We start from the raw sequence: 18127 nt of genomic DNA on the forward strand, positions 1-18127 counted from the left end.
ATGCAATGGGGAAAAAGTCTCTCTGAGAAGTGGAAGGAAAACTGGACCTCTTCCTTACACCATACACAAAAAAGTAAACTCAAGATGGATTAATGACCTAAATGTGAAACCTGAAACTATAAATATCCTAGAGGAGAACACAGGCATTATGTTCTGACATTGATCGTAGCAACATCCTTCTTGATAAGTCTCCTGAGGCAAGGGAATCCAAAGCAAAAATAAACTATTGAGACTTCATCAAAATAAAAAGCTTCCACACAGAAAAGGAAACAATAAAATTAGAAGACAACCTACTGAAAGGAAGAATATATTTGCAAATGACATACCTGTTAAAAGCTTTGTTCCAAAATATATAAAGAACTTCTACAACTCAACATCAAAGCCACCAACTATTCCAGTTAAAAAATGGGCAGAAGACATGAACAGATGTTTCTAAAGATATCCAGATGACCAAAAGACATCTAAAATGATCTCAACATCACTCATCATTAAGGAAATGTCGATCAAAACTACAATGAGATATCACCTAACACAAGTCAGAATGGCTAAAATAAAAAACACAATGTGTTGGTGGGGATGTGGAGAAAGGGGAACCCTTTTACACTGTTGGTGGGAATGCAAGCTGATGCAGCCACTGTAGAAAACAGTGTGGAGGTTCCTCAAAAAGTTAAAAATAGAACTACCTTACTATTCTTAATTACACTATTGTGTATTTACCCAGAGAATTCAAAGCACCAATTTAAAGGAATATATGCATGCCTATGTCTGTAGCAGCATTATTTACAATAGCCAAACTATGAAAGAAGCCCGATTGTCCATCAATAGATAAATGGATAAAGATATCATACACAGACACACAGGAATATTATTAAGCCATAAAAAATAATGAAAAATTGCCATTTGCAATAGCGTGATTGATTTAGAGTATAGTGCTAAACAAAATATGCCAGAGAATGACAAATACCATATGATTTCACTCATAATGTGGGATTAATAAAACGAACAAAGGTAAAAAAGGATACAAACCAAAAGACATACTCTTAATAGTGAACAGATGATTACTAGTGGGAAGGTGGATGGTGGGGTGTGAAACAGGTAAAGGGGGTTAAGAGTACACTTATCTTGATGAGCACTGAGTAATATATGGAACTGTTGAATCATTGTATTATACACCTGAAACTAACATAACACTGTATGTTATCTACACTGGAATTACATTTTTTTGATTTAATAAATTTAAAAATGACCCAAATAAAATCAGAATAAAAGAGAATAACCAACACCACAGTAATAAAAAGGTTATAGTAAAGTACTAAAAAATTATATGCCAAGAAAAATGGACAACCTAGAAGAAATGGGTAAATTTCTAGAAATATTCTAAAATTCCAAAACCAAATTAGGAAGAAATAGGAAATCTGAACAAACCAATTGCTAGTAACAAAATTGAATCAGTAATCAGAAATCTACCAAAAATTAAAAATTCAGGACCAGATGGTCACATGGGAATTCTACCAAACATTTAAAGAATAGTTAATACCCATTCTACTCAAACTATTTTAAAAAATAGAAGAGGAAGGAAATCTTCCAAATACATTCTACAAGGCCAACATTATCCCGATACCAAACCACACAAAGACATCACAAAGAAAGGGAAACAGACCAATATCGCTGATGAACATAGATTCAGAAATCCTCAACAAAATATTAGTGAACCACATCCAACAGTACATTTAAAAGATCACTACCATGATCCAATGGGATGGATTCTGGGGATGCATGGATGGTAACATATATGTAAATCCATCAACACGATACACCACATCAGTAAAACAAAGATGTGGTCTATGTATGCAATGGAATATTACTCAGCCATTAGAAATGACAAATACCCACCATTTGCTTTGACATGGATGGACCTGGAGGGTATTATGCTGAGAGAAATAAGTCAATCGGAAAAGGACAAACATTATATGGTCTCATTCATTTGGGGAATATAAAAATTAGTGAAAGGGAATAAAGGGAAAGGAGAGAAAATGAGTGAAAATACCAATGAGGGTGACAAACCATGAGAGACAGCTAACTCTGGGAAACGAACAAGGGGGAGTGGAAGGGGAGGTGGGTGGAGGGTGGGGGTGACTGAGTGATGGGTACTAAGGGGGGCACTTGATGGGATGAGCACTGGGTGTTATGCTATATGTTGGCAAATTGAACTCCAATAAAAAATTTTTAAAAAGAATAAAAATCATATCATTTCAATAGATACAGAAAAGGTATTTGACAAAATTGAATATGCATTCAAACTCTCAACAAAGTGATTTTATAGGGAGCATACCTCAACATAATAATGCCATACATGACAAACCCACAGCTACCATACTCACTGGCGAAAATCGCAGCACTTTTCCTTTAAGATCAGGAAAAAGACAAGAATGTGCACTCGCACCACCTTTTAAAAAAAGGTTTATTTATTTTAGAGAGTCCAAGAGAGGTGGGGCAGAGGCAGAGGGAGAATTTCAAGCAGACTCTGTGCTGAGCACAAAACCCAGTGTAGAGCTTGATCTCACAACCCTGAGATCATGACCTAAGCTAGAACCGAAAATTGGATGCTTAACCGACTGCACCACCCTGGTGTCCCCACTCTCACCACTTTTATTCAACAGAGTACTGCAATCAGACAACCAAAATACAAGGTATCCATATTGGTGAGGTTGTAGTTAAGCTGTTTCTATTTGCAGATGACATGATATTATATGGAGAAAACCCTAACGACTCCACCAAAATGTACTAGAAGTAATAAATTCAGTAAAATTGCAGGATACAAAATTTATACTAAAACGTCAGTAGTGTGTCTATATGCTTATAACTAAAGTAGCAGAAAAAAATTAGGTAAACAATTCCACTTGCAATTGTACCAAAAAACAAACGAATAAACAAACCTAGGAATAAACTTGCCCAAGTAGGTGAAAGACTTGTACTCTAAAACTATAAAACATTCATGAAAGAAATTTTAGACAACACAAGGAAACAGAAAGATATTACTCCAAGCTCATGGATTGGAAGAATCAACATTGTTAAAATGTCCATACTACTCAAAGCAATCTACAATTCAATATAATCCCAATCAAAATACCAATAGTATTTTTCACAGAATTAGAACAAGTGATACTAAAATTTGTATGGAACCACAAAAGACTCCAAATAAGCCATAGCAATCATAAGAGGTACAAAGGTGGTAGTATCACAATCCCAGATTTCAAAACATAATACAAAGCCGTAGTAATCAAAACAGCATGGTACTTGCACAAAAATAGACACACAGCCCAATGGAACAAAATAGAGAGCTCAGAAATAAACCCACACTTATGTCATCAATTAATATATGACAAAGGAGGCAAGAACACACAATGAGGAAAAGATGGTGTCTTCCAGAAATGGTGTTGGGAAAACTGGACCACTTTTTTTTTAACCATACATAAAAGTAAACTCAAAAAGGACTAAGGAACTAAATGTGAGACCTGAAACCATAAAAATCCTGGAAGAGAACCCTGGCAGTAATTTCTTTGACATTGGCCTTAGCAGCATTTTTCTAGAGGTGTCTCCTGAGGCAAGGGAAACGAAAGCGAAAACTATTGGGACTACATCAAAATAAAAAGCTTCTGCACAGTAAAGGAAAACCATCAACAAAACTCAAAGGCAACCTACAGAATGGGAGGAGATTTTTGCAGATGATATCTGATAAGGGATTAATTTCTATAATATTCAAAGAATTTATACAACTCAACATCAAGAAAACAATCTGATTAAAAAATGGGCAGAAGGGGCAGCCCAGGTGGCTCAGCGGTTTTGCGCCACCTTCAGTCCAGGGTGTGATTCCAGAGACCCGGGATCCAGTCCCGCGTCGGGCTCCCAGCATGGAGCCTGCTTTTCCCTCTGCCTGGGTCTCTGCCTCTCTCTCTCTCTCTGTGTCTCTATGAGTAGATATATAAAATATTTTAAAAAGGGTAGAAGACATGAACAGACACTTTTCCAAAGGAGACATACACGTGGCCAACAGACCCATGAAAAGATGCTTAACATCCCTCATCATCAGGGAAAGGCAAATAAAAACTACAATGAGTTATCACCTTACACTGGTGAGAATGGCTAGTATCAAAAATAAAGAAATAACAAAATAACAAGCATCTGTGAGGATGTGGAGAAAAACCCTCACGCAGCATTCGTTGGTATAGATGGGACAGCCACTGTCCAAACAGTATGGAGGTTCCTCAGAAAATTAAAAATCGAAATACCATATGATGCAATAATTCCACTACAGGGTATTTACCCCCCAAAAAATGAAAACACTAATTGGAAAGGATATATGCATACTTATGTTTATTGCAGCATTACTTACAACAGCCAAGATGTGGAAGCAGCCCAAGTGTCCATTGATGAGTGGATAAAGGGGATGCAGTATGTACATGTAATGGAATATTATGCAGCTATAAAAATGGCATCTTGCCATTTACGACAACATGGATGGACCTAGAGAGTATTAGGCTAAGTGAAATAAATCAATTAGAGAAAGACAAATACCATGTGTTTCTCTCATGTGTAGAATCTGAACAACAAAGGAACATACACACACACAAAAGCAAAGGGGCACCTGGGTGGCTCTGTTGATTAAGTAAGTATCTATCTTCAGCTTAGGTCATGGTCTCAGGGTCCTGGAATTGAGCCCCGCATGGGGAATCCCTGCTCAGCAGGATGTCTGCTTCTCCCTCTCCCTCTCTCCATCCCTCCACTCGTTCTCTCTCTGTTTCTTTCAAATAAATAGATAATTTTTTTCAAAAAAGCAGAAATAGACCCATAAATACACAGAACAAATGGATGGTTACCAGAGGGGAGGGTGGTGGTGGGGTGGCCAAAATGAGTGAAGGGGAGTGGGAGATACCGGGTTTCAGTTATGGGAATTAGTAAGTCAGAAGGGTGAAAGGTGGAGCACAGGGAATATAGTTGAGGAGAGCATGTACGGAGGCAGAGGGTAGTTACCCTTGTGCTAAGCATAGCATAACATACAGAGAAACTGAATCACTGTGTTGTGCCCCCAAATGAATGTAACAATTGTGCATCAACTATAGTCAAATTTTTTAAAAAATTGTAATCATTCAATTTGTTGTAACTATTCAGATTTCCTATTTCATCTAAAATTTGTTTTGCTGGTTTATGTCTTTCTAGGAATTTATCCATTTCATCTAAGTTGCCTAATACATTGACATACTCTTGCTTATTGTATTCTTTTAGGATCCCTTTCGTTTTTGTGAAATTGATAGTGATTATTCCAGTAATTCGAGTTGTCTGTCTTTTTTTCTTGCTCAGTTTATGCAAGGTTTTGTCAATTTTGTTGATCTTTTCCAAAAACCTATTTCTTGTTTCATTGATTTTTCTCTAGTGTTTTTCTGTTCTGTCTTTAAATTTTTGTTTTTTTATTTCCTTTAGCTTAGGATTTAGTATGTTAATTAAGGCAGACAGTTATTAGTATGAGATCTTTTCTTTCTCAATCTGCTCCAGCTATTATAAAAAAATTACTGTAGTCTGGATGGTTTAAATAAATTCATTTTCTCAATGATTCTGGAGTGTTGAAGTCCAAGATCAAGGTGCCTGCCTAGTCAGATTCTGATGAGAACTCTCTTCCCGGATTGCAGATGGCCCCTCTCACTGTGTCCTCACATGGCAGAAAGTAAGACCGACAGTAAGCTCTCTGGTGACTTTTATTACAAGTACACTAATTCCACCATAAGCCCTCAGGGCCTCATCTAGACCTACTGATATCCTAAAGTCCCTTATCTCCAAATACCATCCAGTTAGAGGTTAGGGCTTCAATATATGAATTTCAGGGGAATACAATTATAGACTGAATTGTGCGTTATCTTCCTTTTAACATAGGTGTTTACTGCTATGAATTTCCTTTTATGCACTGCTTTTGCTTCATCTCCTAAATTTTCCTTCTTAGTGATTTCTAATATCATTCCATTGGTAACTCCAATAGCTTGAGTGCTCCCCCTCCCCGCCGCAGAGTAAGTTTCCAACCTCTGCTCTTTTTCCTGTATATTTATCCGTTTCCTGGTTTTTTTTCCATATCTTATAATTTTTGTTGAAAACTAGGTGTTTTAGTTAATGTATTATAGCAACTCTGGGTACTGATTCTTATCCTGTGAGGTTGGTTGTTTGGTTATTTGCTTAATGACTGGGCCGGACTTTGTCTTTGAACTTTAGTTTTCCCACAGTGTGCAGTCTCTAATGTCGTTTCCCAGAGGGACTATCCTTGAGCGTGTACAGTCACACTGGAGTGACACAACTTCCCTGAGTGTCTCTCTTCCTGATCTCCCTGTTTAGCTTCTAGCTTGTCTCTGTTGCTGTTACACCCAGATGTTAGCCTCCACTAATTGCAGGCTAACTGCTGTATTTTTTGGTAACAGTTCCCCAGACATAAATTGATCCAGGGAAATCTAATCCAAATTCTAAAAGAGCTTGTGCCCTATGTGTAGAGCTAGGTGAAGGAAAGGAACCCGGGACCTATCAGGCATGCCTTGTGGGAATAGAACTTCTGTGCATCATGGATCTAGGCCTGGGGTAAGATGGGAGGAGAAATGTTAATGACTTTTCCCAGCTGCAGAGAAAGCATAGCCTTTGATGGAGACCTGGAGGGAAATAGCCTCCAGACTTTACTTGCCAGAAGTAGAGCTTCTGGCTCAGCTGTGGGGTGGAGCGTGTTATGGCTTAAGTGCCATAGACTGACTTACTAAAAATTAGATAAGGGGCACCTGGGTGGCTCAGGGTGTGATCCCGGGGTCCTGGGATCGAGTCCCACTTCGGGCTTCCTGCAGGGAGTCTGCTTCTCCTTCTGCCTGTGTCTCTGCCTCTCTCTGTGTCTCCCAGGAATAAATACATAAAATCTTTAAAAAATAAATATTACATAACTGTTTTGTATAGGTTTCTCCATTTGCTGTATGCCTTTAGGACATTCATAGTTTTCAGAGATTTTAAGTGGTGGTAAGTGTTGTTTGTTTTCATGATTTTTCAAGTTATAGTTGTTTTGTTGGAGAGAGAGTCTGTAGAATTTTTCATACTATAACTCTGGAAGTATCCAACTCTCACTCATTTTGAGAGCTCGTTTTTTAGACTCTCATATTGTATCCTTAATTTAGAGTTTGCAAACTGTAAACCTTGGATCAAATCTGCATAAAGTTCCATTGGAATACTGTCACACCCATTTATTTACATATTGTCTATATCTGACAGAGTTGAGTAATTATGGCAAGACCATTTGAGTCAGAAAGCCTAAAATAGGGCCACCTGGGTGGCTCAGCGGTTGGTCGTCTGCCTCCTTCCCAGGGTGTGATCCTGATGTCCCACATCGAGTTCCCCACAGGGATCCTGCTTCTCCCTCTGTCTGTGTCTCTGCCTCTCTCTCTGTATCTCTCATGAATAAATAAATAAAATCTTAAAAAAAAGAAAGCCTAAAATATTAGGACTGTGGCCTTTTACAGAAAAAAAACCTGCCAACCCTTACTTTATAGTTGATCAGCTTTACTAAATAAAGTCTTTTATTACTTAAAGATAAAAGTGCTTCTCTAATATATATGAGTTTTCAAGAATACCAGGTATAATTAAAACTAGATTTTGCTTAAAGACAAAAATTGCCTATTTGTAATATAAACATAATATTTTCTGGTTTCTCCAACATTTTCAGATCTGGTAGCTCAGCGAGGAGAAAGATTGGAATTATTGATAGATAAAACAGAAAATCTTGTGGATTCGGTAAGTATGAGATATGGTAATATTGTTCAGCATCTAAAGTAGACAAACTGATGACTAACATAATAGGGAAATATGTTAAATATAATTATTTACAGGGTTTTTTCTTTCTGACTCTATTACGTGATTATGTTGTGATGTTGAGGATAACAATGAGGCATAGAATGAAAGCCACAACCCTTAGTAACCATTAAGGAAATTTTGATTTGTGAAACATACTCGGTGTACTGAAACAAATTTTTAAAGCTTTAGATTGATGCCTTTATAGTTTAGCTCAGCTGCATATAACATTCTGTTGCTATTCGTTGTGTGAAACATGAAACAAATAAATATGCAGGCCAGTTGTGATCCAGTGTGAATCCTGAAAACTGGACAATTCAGTCACTTTCTTGCTTACCGTGACAGCTTGAGCCTTCACTGTATCAAGCAAGAGTCAAATTGGGAAAGACCAACGAGCCTTAAAAGTTTCAGTGTGTCTCTGTTACCTACTTATGCTACAATGATGTGTGTCTTTGCATTTTCCGTCTGGATAGTGGATGAAGGTTTTCAGGAAAGATGATAGATGGACGGCAGAGATCAGTTAAATTTTTTAGGTCTACACAATTACAATTTATTTTATTTTATTTTATTTTATTATTTTATTTTATTTTATTTTATTTTATTTTATTTTATTTTATTTTATTTTATTTTATTTTATTTTATTTTATTTTATTTTATTTTATTTTATTTTATTTTATTTTATTTATTCATGGGAGACACACACACACACAGAGAGACACAGGCAGAGACACAGGCAGAGACACAGGCAGAGGGAGAAGCAGGCTCCATGCAGGGAGCCTGATATGGGACTTGATCCTGGATCTCCAGGATCCAACCCTGGGCTGAAGGCAGGGCTAAACCGCTGGGCCACCCAGGCTGCCCTACACAATTACAAATTTAAAACCAGAGTAGCTTATACCTTGAAATGGATCCATGAGTGATGGATCTATTGGCAGCTAGATTGTAGTGTTTAGGAGCACAAGCTCTACACTCAGGCTGCCTGGGATTGATTCTTGTCTCTGCCACTTAGTAGTTGTGTGAATTTAGGCAAGTTACTTAACCTCTCTGTGCCTCAGGATCATTGTCTGTAAAATGGAGATGTATCTCATTAAATCAGATAATGCACACAAAGTGCTAACACAGTGTCTTGTGCATGGTAAGAACTACTTCAGTGTTTATTGTTATTATCAGTTGTACAGGGGCATCTATTAACAGTAGTTCTTAGGAGGATAATAGTTTTAAGTCAAAGCACATGTTAATTGGAGGAAGCGAGGAAGCATAGTACCATATAGCAACTCAAAATACCAGGTTTCTAATAAAGGCTCACTTTGTAATCCATTACTATGGGGCAAAAAAGTGTCTGATCCCATACCTGCAGATCAAATTCTTTTTTTTTTTTTTTCCTGCAGATCAAATTCTTAATCCATGAAGATTACTCTCTTTAGCTAGAATGGTCTGGGTCTGGCCAGTGTTAGTATAGCTTGTAATTTCCAAATAAGTCTTTAATTTTGTTGACTCTGTGACCCAGAATAACAAAAGGTGCTAATTAACTAACGGGTGTGTTTCTTTATGGGTGTGTTTCTATGTATAGATTTTTATACTGAATAAAGTGCAGCAAGTGTACCACTTAGTTACTTTTTACACGTGTCTATATGCATATAACTGCCACTTAGGTTAAGATAAAAAAAGAAAAACACATTTCGAATACTGTAGAAAGCTGCCTCATATTCCTTTCTGTTAATGATCCCCAACAGAGGTAACCATTTTATGACTTCTATTACCCTAGATGATGTTCTGTTCTTAAATGTATAGAAATGGATTCATATGTTATATACTAGCTTCTCTCTGGCATCTTTCACTGTTACACTATGAGATTCATTCATATTGTCCAATGTGACAGTTTATTTTATTGTTTTGTACTATTTGATTATATAAGTGTATTTACCACAGTTTGTTTATCCATGTTCTCCTGTTGGGGAATCCATTCTTACTCTGGATTCTCTACTTTGTTCCGTTGATCTGTTCATTTTTTTCAGTCTTTCTTTCTGTATTTCATTTAGGATAGTTGCTATTAATTTTCTTTTGTTGTGTGTAATCTGTTATTCCCTCCTCATAGAGTTTCCATCTCTATAAGTTTGATCTGATTCTTTTTTATATCTTCCACATGTTTCCTATACATGTGCATGTTTTCCTCTACCTTCTTGAGTATATGAAGTATATGGATAATTGAGATGTTCATTCCACTTTTAGTGAATTTGGGCATACAGCTCTGTTTGATATATACTTAGGAGTAGAATTGCTGGGCTATTAGGGAATTTTGTTGTTTGGTTGTTTTGAACTCTTTGTGTCCTGGTGGGACTGGTTCAGTAGATACTGAGAAGTCAGTGTTGCAAAAGAAAATGGATAACTGAAGGAGCAAAGTTCCTTGGGTGTTGGGCCTCATACAAGTAAATACATATTTTCATATGGAAATTGAACTGATTTTTATGGCTCAAAATCTCAGGATTATATTGGGCAGAACAGGCAAATGTGTTTGCAACCGACTAGCTTTCTGCAACCTTTCTTCCTGGGATCATAAAGAGGAAAAGGCTTTCACAGTAGCAGGAGGAGCCACTTCTGATTCTTGACACCACCTGCCTTACTTCAGTGGACAAGAAAAAGGGAAGAAGCTTTTCCAGTGGGCTTGTACTGCCTACCATACACCTGACAGAGTACCGCTGAGATCTAGTGATTATGAATGGCTAGTCTCTACCCATGAAAAGAGTAATGAATTCATGATTCAACATGATTAATGAAAGTAAAAGTTTTACAGGTATTACTACAAATCGGTCACATAGTCTGTGCCAGGGATCAAATAATTAATGTTTTATTTTTTTTCGAGTCTGTCACCTTCAAAACAACAAGTAGAAATCTTGCACGAGCCATGTGTATGAAGAATCTCAAACTCACTATCATCATCATCATCGTATCAATCGTAAGTTTTTGTCATCTTAGTGTGTTGTTTTATTTTTCAATCTTTAAGAAACTGGTTGCTGGAATTCTTAATAATCAGCTTTCCTATGAAGTTACTCCAAAATATTCTGAAACCCCATCTTCCTATTGAGAATGTTTATATGTAAGGAGTCAGGCAAGGCATTCCAAATATTCCTGGATATTTCATGTTTTTGTCACTACTGAAATGAGATTCTTTTAAAATTACATTTTGTAATTAATTCCGTATTTTCTAATTATAATTCTATTTTCTAGTTGGTTGCATGCTCCATTTCTTTATTTCTGTTTTTTCTAATATATCTATTTTTTGTATCGTCAACTTTGTACAACTCTTACTAGTTGTAATAGTTTTCAGTTTATTCTTCTGTATTCTGATTCTTTTCTAAGGAGTCAGCAAGCATTCTGTAAAGAACCATATAGTAAATATTTTATACTTTTCAGGCTGCATGTAGTCTCTGTCACATATCCTTTTTCTTTGAACCTTTAAAAAAATAAAAACCATTCCTAGCTCACAAGCCATAGGCTGTGATTTTTTTGATTCATACTATATGTAAATTATGATACCATCTATTAATAAGTTCAGCCTTATCAAATTTATATATACATGTAATATATAATTCTATATAATTTTATATAGGTATGTATGTCTATATGATTTGCAGTTACTAGCAATGTTGAATATTATGGTGTCAGTGGACATCTTTAGTTCCTGGTTTTAATTGGAATGCTTCTAATATTTCATTTATAAGACTGATATGTAGGGACGCCTGGGTGGCTTAGTCGATTAAGCATCTGCCTTCGGCTCAGGTCGTGATCCCAGGGTCCTGGGATAGAGGTCCACATTGGGCTCCTTGCTCAAGTGGAGAGTGCTTCTCCTTCTTCTTCCATCTGTCCCTCCCCCATTCATTCTCTATCTGTCTCTCTCAAGTAAATAAAATCTTTTTAAAAAGAGTGGTATATATTATGAATTCTTGTCAAGTTAAAGAACTTTATGTTTCTGAATTGCCTAAAGTTTTAGTCAGGAATAGGCATTTAATTTTGGGAAATGGTATTTCTCTTCCCAATGACTTGATAATATGATCTACATTTAATATCAATATATAAAATTACATTGATAAGTATACTTATAACTAACTGTCCTTTCATTTCTGGGGTAAATACCAAGTGGCCATTATGTAGTTTAATTTTCTAAGGTTTATTTAGTAGATCTCTTATTTATAAATGAGTCTATATATACTGTTGTCCTTTTGTAACCCTTATGTAAGCAGATATTGGACCTCTTTGAACTATGCTGAATGTCTGGTAACCTTCTTAATATGCTTAAACTCCTCTTTTTTGCGTTACATTTGAGAGAATTATTCAGCTCACTCTTCCTGCAAGCTAATTTTCTTTTCATCCCTATTCATTCTATGTATTAATTTTTCATAGCTATGTTTCAAAATTTTTAAGATTTTATGTATTTATTTCAGAGAAAGAGAAAGAATAAGAGAGGGAGAGAGCATAGGGAGGAGGAAGGGCAGAAGGAGAAGCCGACTTTTTCCATATCCTCTTGCCATTTGCAGAAGCCCAAAGTTAACTCTCAGCAGTTACCTATGACTCAGCTCCACGTTTCCTTGAACTCTTTTGAAGGACCTCCACCTTAGATAGCTGCATTTACCTAACAGAGAAGAGCAGCCAATTGATCTGTTGATTTTATACTGGAAATTGTGCCATAGCCTCAAATAACTCAGGTGGCACATTCTAGGCTCCTCAGCTTAGCTTCTTCCTTCAAGTTGGGTCTGCAAATTTAGGTTGTTTTATAAAGCTGGATTATCATTAAATTCAGATTGTATTTACTGACTACTTATTACATGCATAGCACTGCTGTTAATGCAGTCTCAATCTTTCCCAAAAGTTGTTGTCACCTAATATATTGCACTTAAGCTTTAAAAATCCTTATATTTCAGCTGTGGCAGTCAACTTAATGTCAAATCAGAATATCTGTGTGTGTATATATAAGTAGTTTATTCATTAATAACCAGAATTTGCTGTAAACCATCCCCCTCCCACTCATTTGTAGAGAAGTAAGGCAAAAACACACTGCTGACTTTTGGGAGCAAGCATGGAATTCAGAAACATATTTTTCCCCAAGTGTTGAGTTATGAAATCAACTGCTTAAAGATATCAAAAAAAGTCATAATTTAAAGCAAGACAATTGACTAAATCAATTGGCAGTGAAGCCAATATTTAAAATAAATCTATTTTTTGGAATCTAGTAATGTGAACAAGCATTTATTATTAAAAATGTACTTTAAGGGGGATCCCTGGAGGGCACAGTGGTTTAGCGTCTGCCTTGGGCCCAGGACGTGATCCTGGAGTCCTGGGATTGAGTCCCACATCGGGCTCCCTGCATGGAGCCTGCTTCTCCCTCTACCTATGTCTTTCTCTCTCTCTCTCTCTCTGTCTCTCATGAGTGAATAAGTAAAATATTTTTTTTAAAAAGTAAATAATATCTTTAAAAAATAAATAAATATGAAGTTTTATGTCAGATGTGTGAGTTTTATATCAGAAAGGATCACTTTAACGCACTTCTGCCTTTGAAAGTACTTGATTGGTTTATTATATTATTACACAACTGCTACTGTGTAATGGAACCAGTATCTGTTAATAGGTTTTTACTTTGCTTTATATATTATTTATGAGCTTATGATAGATTTAAGAAAATAAAATTGCCTTCCTTCTCCCTCTAGGTGTTCATCTATATCATTGTGTCACCTCTCTGTGGTGGATTTACATGGCCAAGTTGTGTGAAGAAATAAAAGATAAGTTATCATTAACCAAGAATATGAGACAACAAGGAGTTAAAAGCAATCTGTGTGACTCAAGCCTTTGAATTCTGACAGATGGTGTCTGCCAGTCTCTTCAACCCTCTTTTTCTTTTTTTTTTAATCTTGTTGTACGCTTCCAGATTTATCTTTGTCCAATTTATTCCAGCACACTTCAGATTGAACCATTTATTGCAGCAGTAGCCTTAAAAAGGTTTTTGTTTCTTTAGTATGTTAATTAGAGTCATCTATTTAGAAAAACATTTTTGTTTGTGATTGCACAAAGCCATCACCAAGGTAGAAACGACCAGTCTTATGAGCTGTCTACTAAGATGTTGGATGAACTTTGTATGTGCACACAAAAGTATGCCAGAGACAGATAGCATTGCTAACATCTCATCTTAATGTCTTTTGCTATTGAAGAGTTTTAGGTGCTTGAAAACAGTATAAATGGAGAATTGTTATTTGGGGGATTGTAATTAATTTGTTGGTGCTGCTTGTTTCTAGGAGCCCATGCAGGTAAAGTTTTAGACATTTTCTGTCAGTCATCTGGGGAACATTTTGCTAGCCCATTAGAAACACAAAATTAATCTTGTCCTCCTAGTATTCATGTTCAGGAAGAAAGTTTTGACCTTTCATAAACCTTGCAGAGCATGATATCCTCTTTTTCCCCATTGCAGTTGATTTTAAAAGATGATGGTTTAGATACGGTTGAAAGCTTTGGGTTTTTTTTATATATTTCCTTTTTTGGTGGATATTTAGGGCAATTATATAGTTAACAGAATGGATACTGGAGGAGGTGGAGAAGCAAATTCTTCTGGTTCACCAGAGAAAAATAAGAGAACCACAGTGGATGTACTAGTATTTTACGTGTGTGAGGGGTATGTAGTGTGGGAATTTTTTTTCCAGTCTGGGAAAAGCCCAAACTGAATATTGTCAACTATAGGGTTTGGGTTTGAGTTCTGTTGAATAATAGTTTTGGTATCCTTTATGGATTAATAAATTCTGTAATCTGACTAGTTTTGAAGGATTGTTTTGAAACTTGAGAATAGACAGGATGATATATAGGAATAGTACCAGACAGCTTTACATCCATTTAACTGCAATGTGGGAAAACTGGAGTATAATCATACTGCTTTGGCTACACTGGCATCTGTTAGCTATTATGTACTTTTGGTGTGTATCTGAAAGGACATTTGCTACCTAAATCTGATTGCATTTATTTATCAATGAATGCAAGTAAATGGAAATTATATAACATTTGACTATTTTCCAAATGAAAGAACAAAGTAGTCTATAAAACTTAGCCACCTGTGTAATCCTAGCCATGTGCCTTGAATATATATGTGTCCCATAATCTGGCTTATGCTACCTGTTCTTCCATCTAAACCTTTTTATTTATGCTACTGGATTCGTTTACTCGACATATACTTTAGGCTCCCCTGGAACTCTTTTCTTGGTGATTACCCATGGCACAGATATTTCTTGGTCTTCTTTATCAACACTAATGCCTTTTGATTACATCAACATTTCTTATTTGAAAACACATTTGTTCCAGGAAAAACATTTGGGATTCCTGAATAATAATTTCCAAATGTCTTTAATCCAAAGAAAAAGACTTAAAGCTTATTTCCCTTTCTTATACACACCTGAATAAAAATGATGTGCATGTTTTAAGGATAAATCACTTAATTGTTCATTGTTCTATTTATGTATAAGAATGCTTTATAAAGCACATATCTTGTTTTAAATGATGCACAAACTGAAGGCATTAATAAAATTTAAGAGTAATGTAATGAGCTTTAGAATTTACTCTTGGAATCTGATTTCTTCTGATGACATTTTGCCATAGTTTACTTATGCTAAAAATACATTAAGAAGTGTGACCTGGGGAGAAGTTAAAAAGGAGGAGGAGGGGGACCTTATGCTTGCCTTGTTCCTTGAGCACAGTTAGATAAATCCAAATAATTCTGAACACCCAAGAAATCAATCTGAGGACTGAGAGAACAGACTGCACAACTAGCAGGAGAAAAAGGCCACATCATGGGAGGTAGGAGGTGTGGAGAAGTGATTAAGGGGAGAAAAGAATCACAGATGCTGTGGGGTGGGTGGGGAGGGAGCCCTGATCAGGGGGAGTAGGGGGGAGAGAGCGAGCAGTACATGGGGCATTGCACAAGGAAAACACTTCCCAAAACCATTGACAGGGAAAACAAAAGGGGCTGATTATTGCGAGTTTTAATAAGCAGCAGAACTCCAAGTCTGAAGTTTTAGAAGTCCATGCCTTTGGCTGGGGTCATGCCTGGCAGGCTTAGCAGCACTCCTGTGGGGAAGGAGGGCAGAGGCACGAGAATGGATATTGTGCTCTGAGGATCCTCTGGGTCACACCAGAATAGACAGTTCCTCTTCTTAGGAGTGCATTTGGGAGAGAGGACATGGCCTACCTGGTAGGCACCATTGAGCTACCCTGTTCATTAGGACAGGAGCAGAGGCACCTGCTGAGGGCAACTAACCTGGACACCGACTTTTTGCTGCACTTTACCATAAAGTCCACATCCCTGTGTGTTCATACGTCTGCCCTGGGACAAACCGGCACAGCCATAACATGGTGAGTCTCCCCCGGAGGATCAGCATGGGTCTGCTGTACCAAGTCCCTAAAATACAGGGTTTGAAACCCACCCGAGATAAAACAGGAGCACTGTGCTACCAGGTGAGCAGACAGTTCAGACACAGGGTGAAGGCAGGGATTTGAGGGATGCTTGGAATACATGAGGGAAGATTGTTAACTCTTCTGTGAGGGCTTCCCGAACAGCAATGGGCATGAACTTGCTTCTCTGGGGATGAAACAGAGTGGGCTGATGCCATTTTTACCCCCACTCATCAGCATAGATGGACTTTAGTGAGCAGCACAGTGCTCACAGTGGAGGCTTGAGCCATTTACACCAACCCCTGCCCCCGTGCACTCTGTAGGTGCTTTTTTTTTTTTTTAAACTAGGGCTAGGGGTAAGTGTACCTGAGAATCAGAGCAGCAGCGGGACGCTCCCCCAGAAGACCACCACAATCCCCCACCCCACATGTACCAAATCTACTGAACATAGAGTGCTACGAAACTTCAGTTCTAAGGGAAATAGGATCTAGCCTCTTTTAACAAGCAGACCAAAACCCACCTAATTAAAACTCGCTGTACAATGGATAAGTTCCAAACACTCCCCACTGCAGGCAAGGAAAAACTCTGCAGAGGACTGACCTGAGCAAAAGAGCGGCCAAAACACAACAGCAGAGTGCACACAGCATAAACCAGAAATCCTTCCTGAAGTGGCAGGCCCTGGACACTTTATGACCTCTTCTTAATATAGCCATTACTTTCAGGAGCATGAAACATAAAAGGCTTTTGGAACACACAGAAGAGACCCAAGTGAGATGCCGAGATGGAGGAATTCTTCCCACAAGAAGGAAGAGGTCATGGCCAGGGATCTAATTAAAACAGTTATAATATGCCTGAACCAGAATTTAAAACAATTATAAGGATACTAGCTGTGCTTTAGAGAAGCATAGAGGACACTTACCACAGAGTTAAAAGACCTAAAAACTAGTCAGGCCAAAATAAAAAAAAAAATGCTATGACTGAGACATGGTACTGACAATGTAATGACCACGAGGATGGAAGTATCAGAGGAATGAATAAGTAATAGATAGAATTATGGAAAATAAGCTGAAAAGAAGAGGGAAAGAAAAATATTGGGTCATAAAAGCAGACCTAGGGAACTCAATGACTCCATAAAGCATAATAACATTAATATCATAGGAGTCCCGGAAGAAAAGGGGGGCAGAAGGTTTATTTGAGCAAATTATAGCTGTAAACTTCCCTAATCTGGGGAAGGAAACTGACCTCCAAATCCAGGAGGCACAAAGAACTCCCATCAAAATCAACAAAAAGCAGGCCAACACCAAGATGTAGGGTGAAATTTGCATTATATAGAGATAAGGAAAGAAACCTGAAAGCAAGGGAAAAGAAATCCTTAAGCTATAAGGAAAGACAAATAAGGTAATAGGAGATCTCTCAGCAGAAACGGCAGACCAGAAATAAGCGGCACGATATATTCAACTTGCTGAAAGGGAAAAATATGCAGCCAAGAATAGTTTATCCAACAAAAGGCTATCATTCAAAATAAAAGTAGAAATAGTTTCCCAGACAAATAGAAACTAAAGCCCTTCAAGGAATTCTAAAGGGAACACTTTGGGAAAGAAAGATGAAAAGCAACAAAGACTAACAAGGAAAAGAGAAAATATTCAGAAACAATGACTTTACAGGTAATAAAGTAGCACTAAATTCGTATCTATCAATAATTACTCTGAATGTGAATGGACAAAATGCTTCAATCAAAAAACAGGACATCAAAATAGGTTAAAAAAAATATATATATATATATAAACTAACAACAACAACAAAAAAAAAAACAAGGCCCATCTATCTGATGCCTACAAGAGACTCATTTTAA

General features: G+C 37.1%; 1 protein-coding gene across 3 annotated transcripts in view; it reads left to right on the plus strand.

Moving 5' to 3' along the window:
- Nucleotides 1-15427, plus strand: part of VAMP7 (vesicle associated membrane protein 7) — a 64532-nt gene extending 49105 nt beyond the window's left edge. For all 3 annotated transcript variants that reach the window (XM_035712377.2, XM_025460497.3, XM_025460496.3), the window contains 3 exons: nucleotides 7733-7800; nucleotides 10718-10810; nucleotides 13557-15427. In XM_035712377.2, the coding sequence (XP_035568270.1) occupies nucleotides 7733-7800; nucleotides 10718-10810; nucleotides 13557-13625 (230 nt within the window). In that variant the 3' untranslated portion in view covers nucleotides 13626-15427. The remainder of the gene's footprint in view (nucleotides 1-7732; nucleotides 7801-10717; nucleotides 10811-13556) is intronic.
- Nucleotides 15428-18127: the final 2700 nt, after the last annotated feature.

This window comes from Canis lupus, chromosome X (assembly GCF_003254725.2).
Source record: "Canis lupus dingo isolate Sandy chromosome X, ASM325472v2, whole genome shotgun sequence".
NCBI classification, from domain to species: Eukaryota; Metazoa; Chordata; class Mammalia; order Carnivora; family Canidae; genus Canis; species Canis lupus.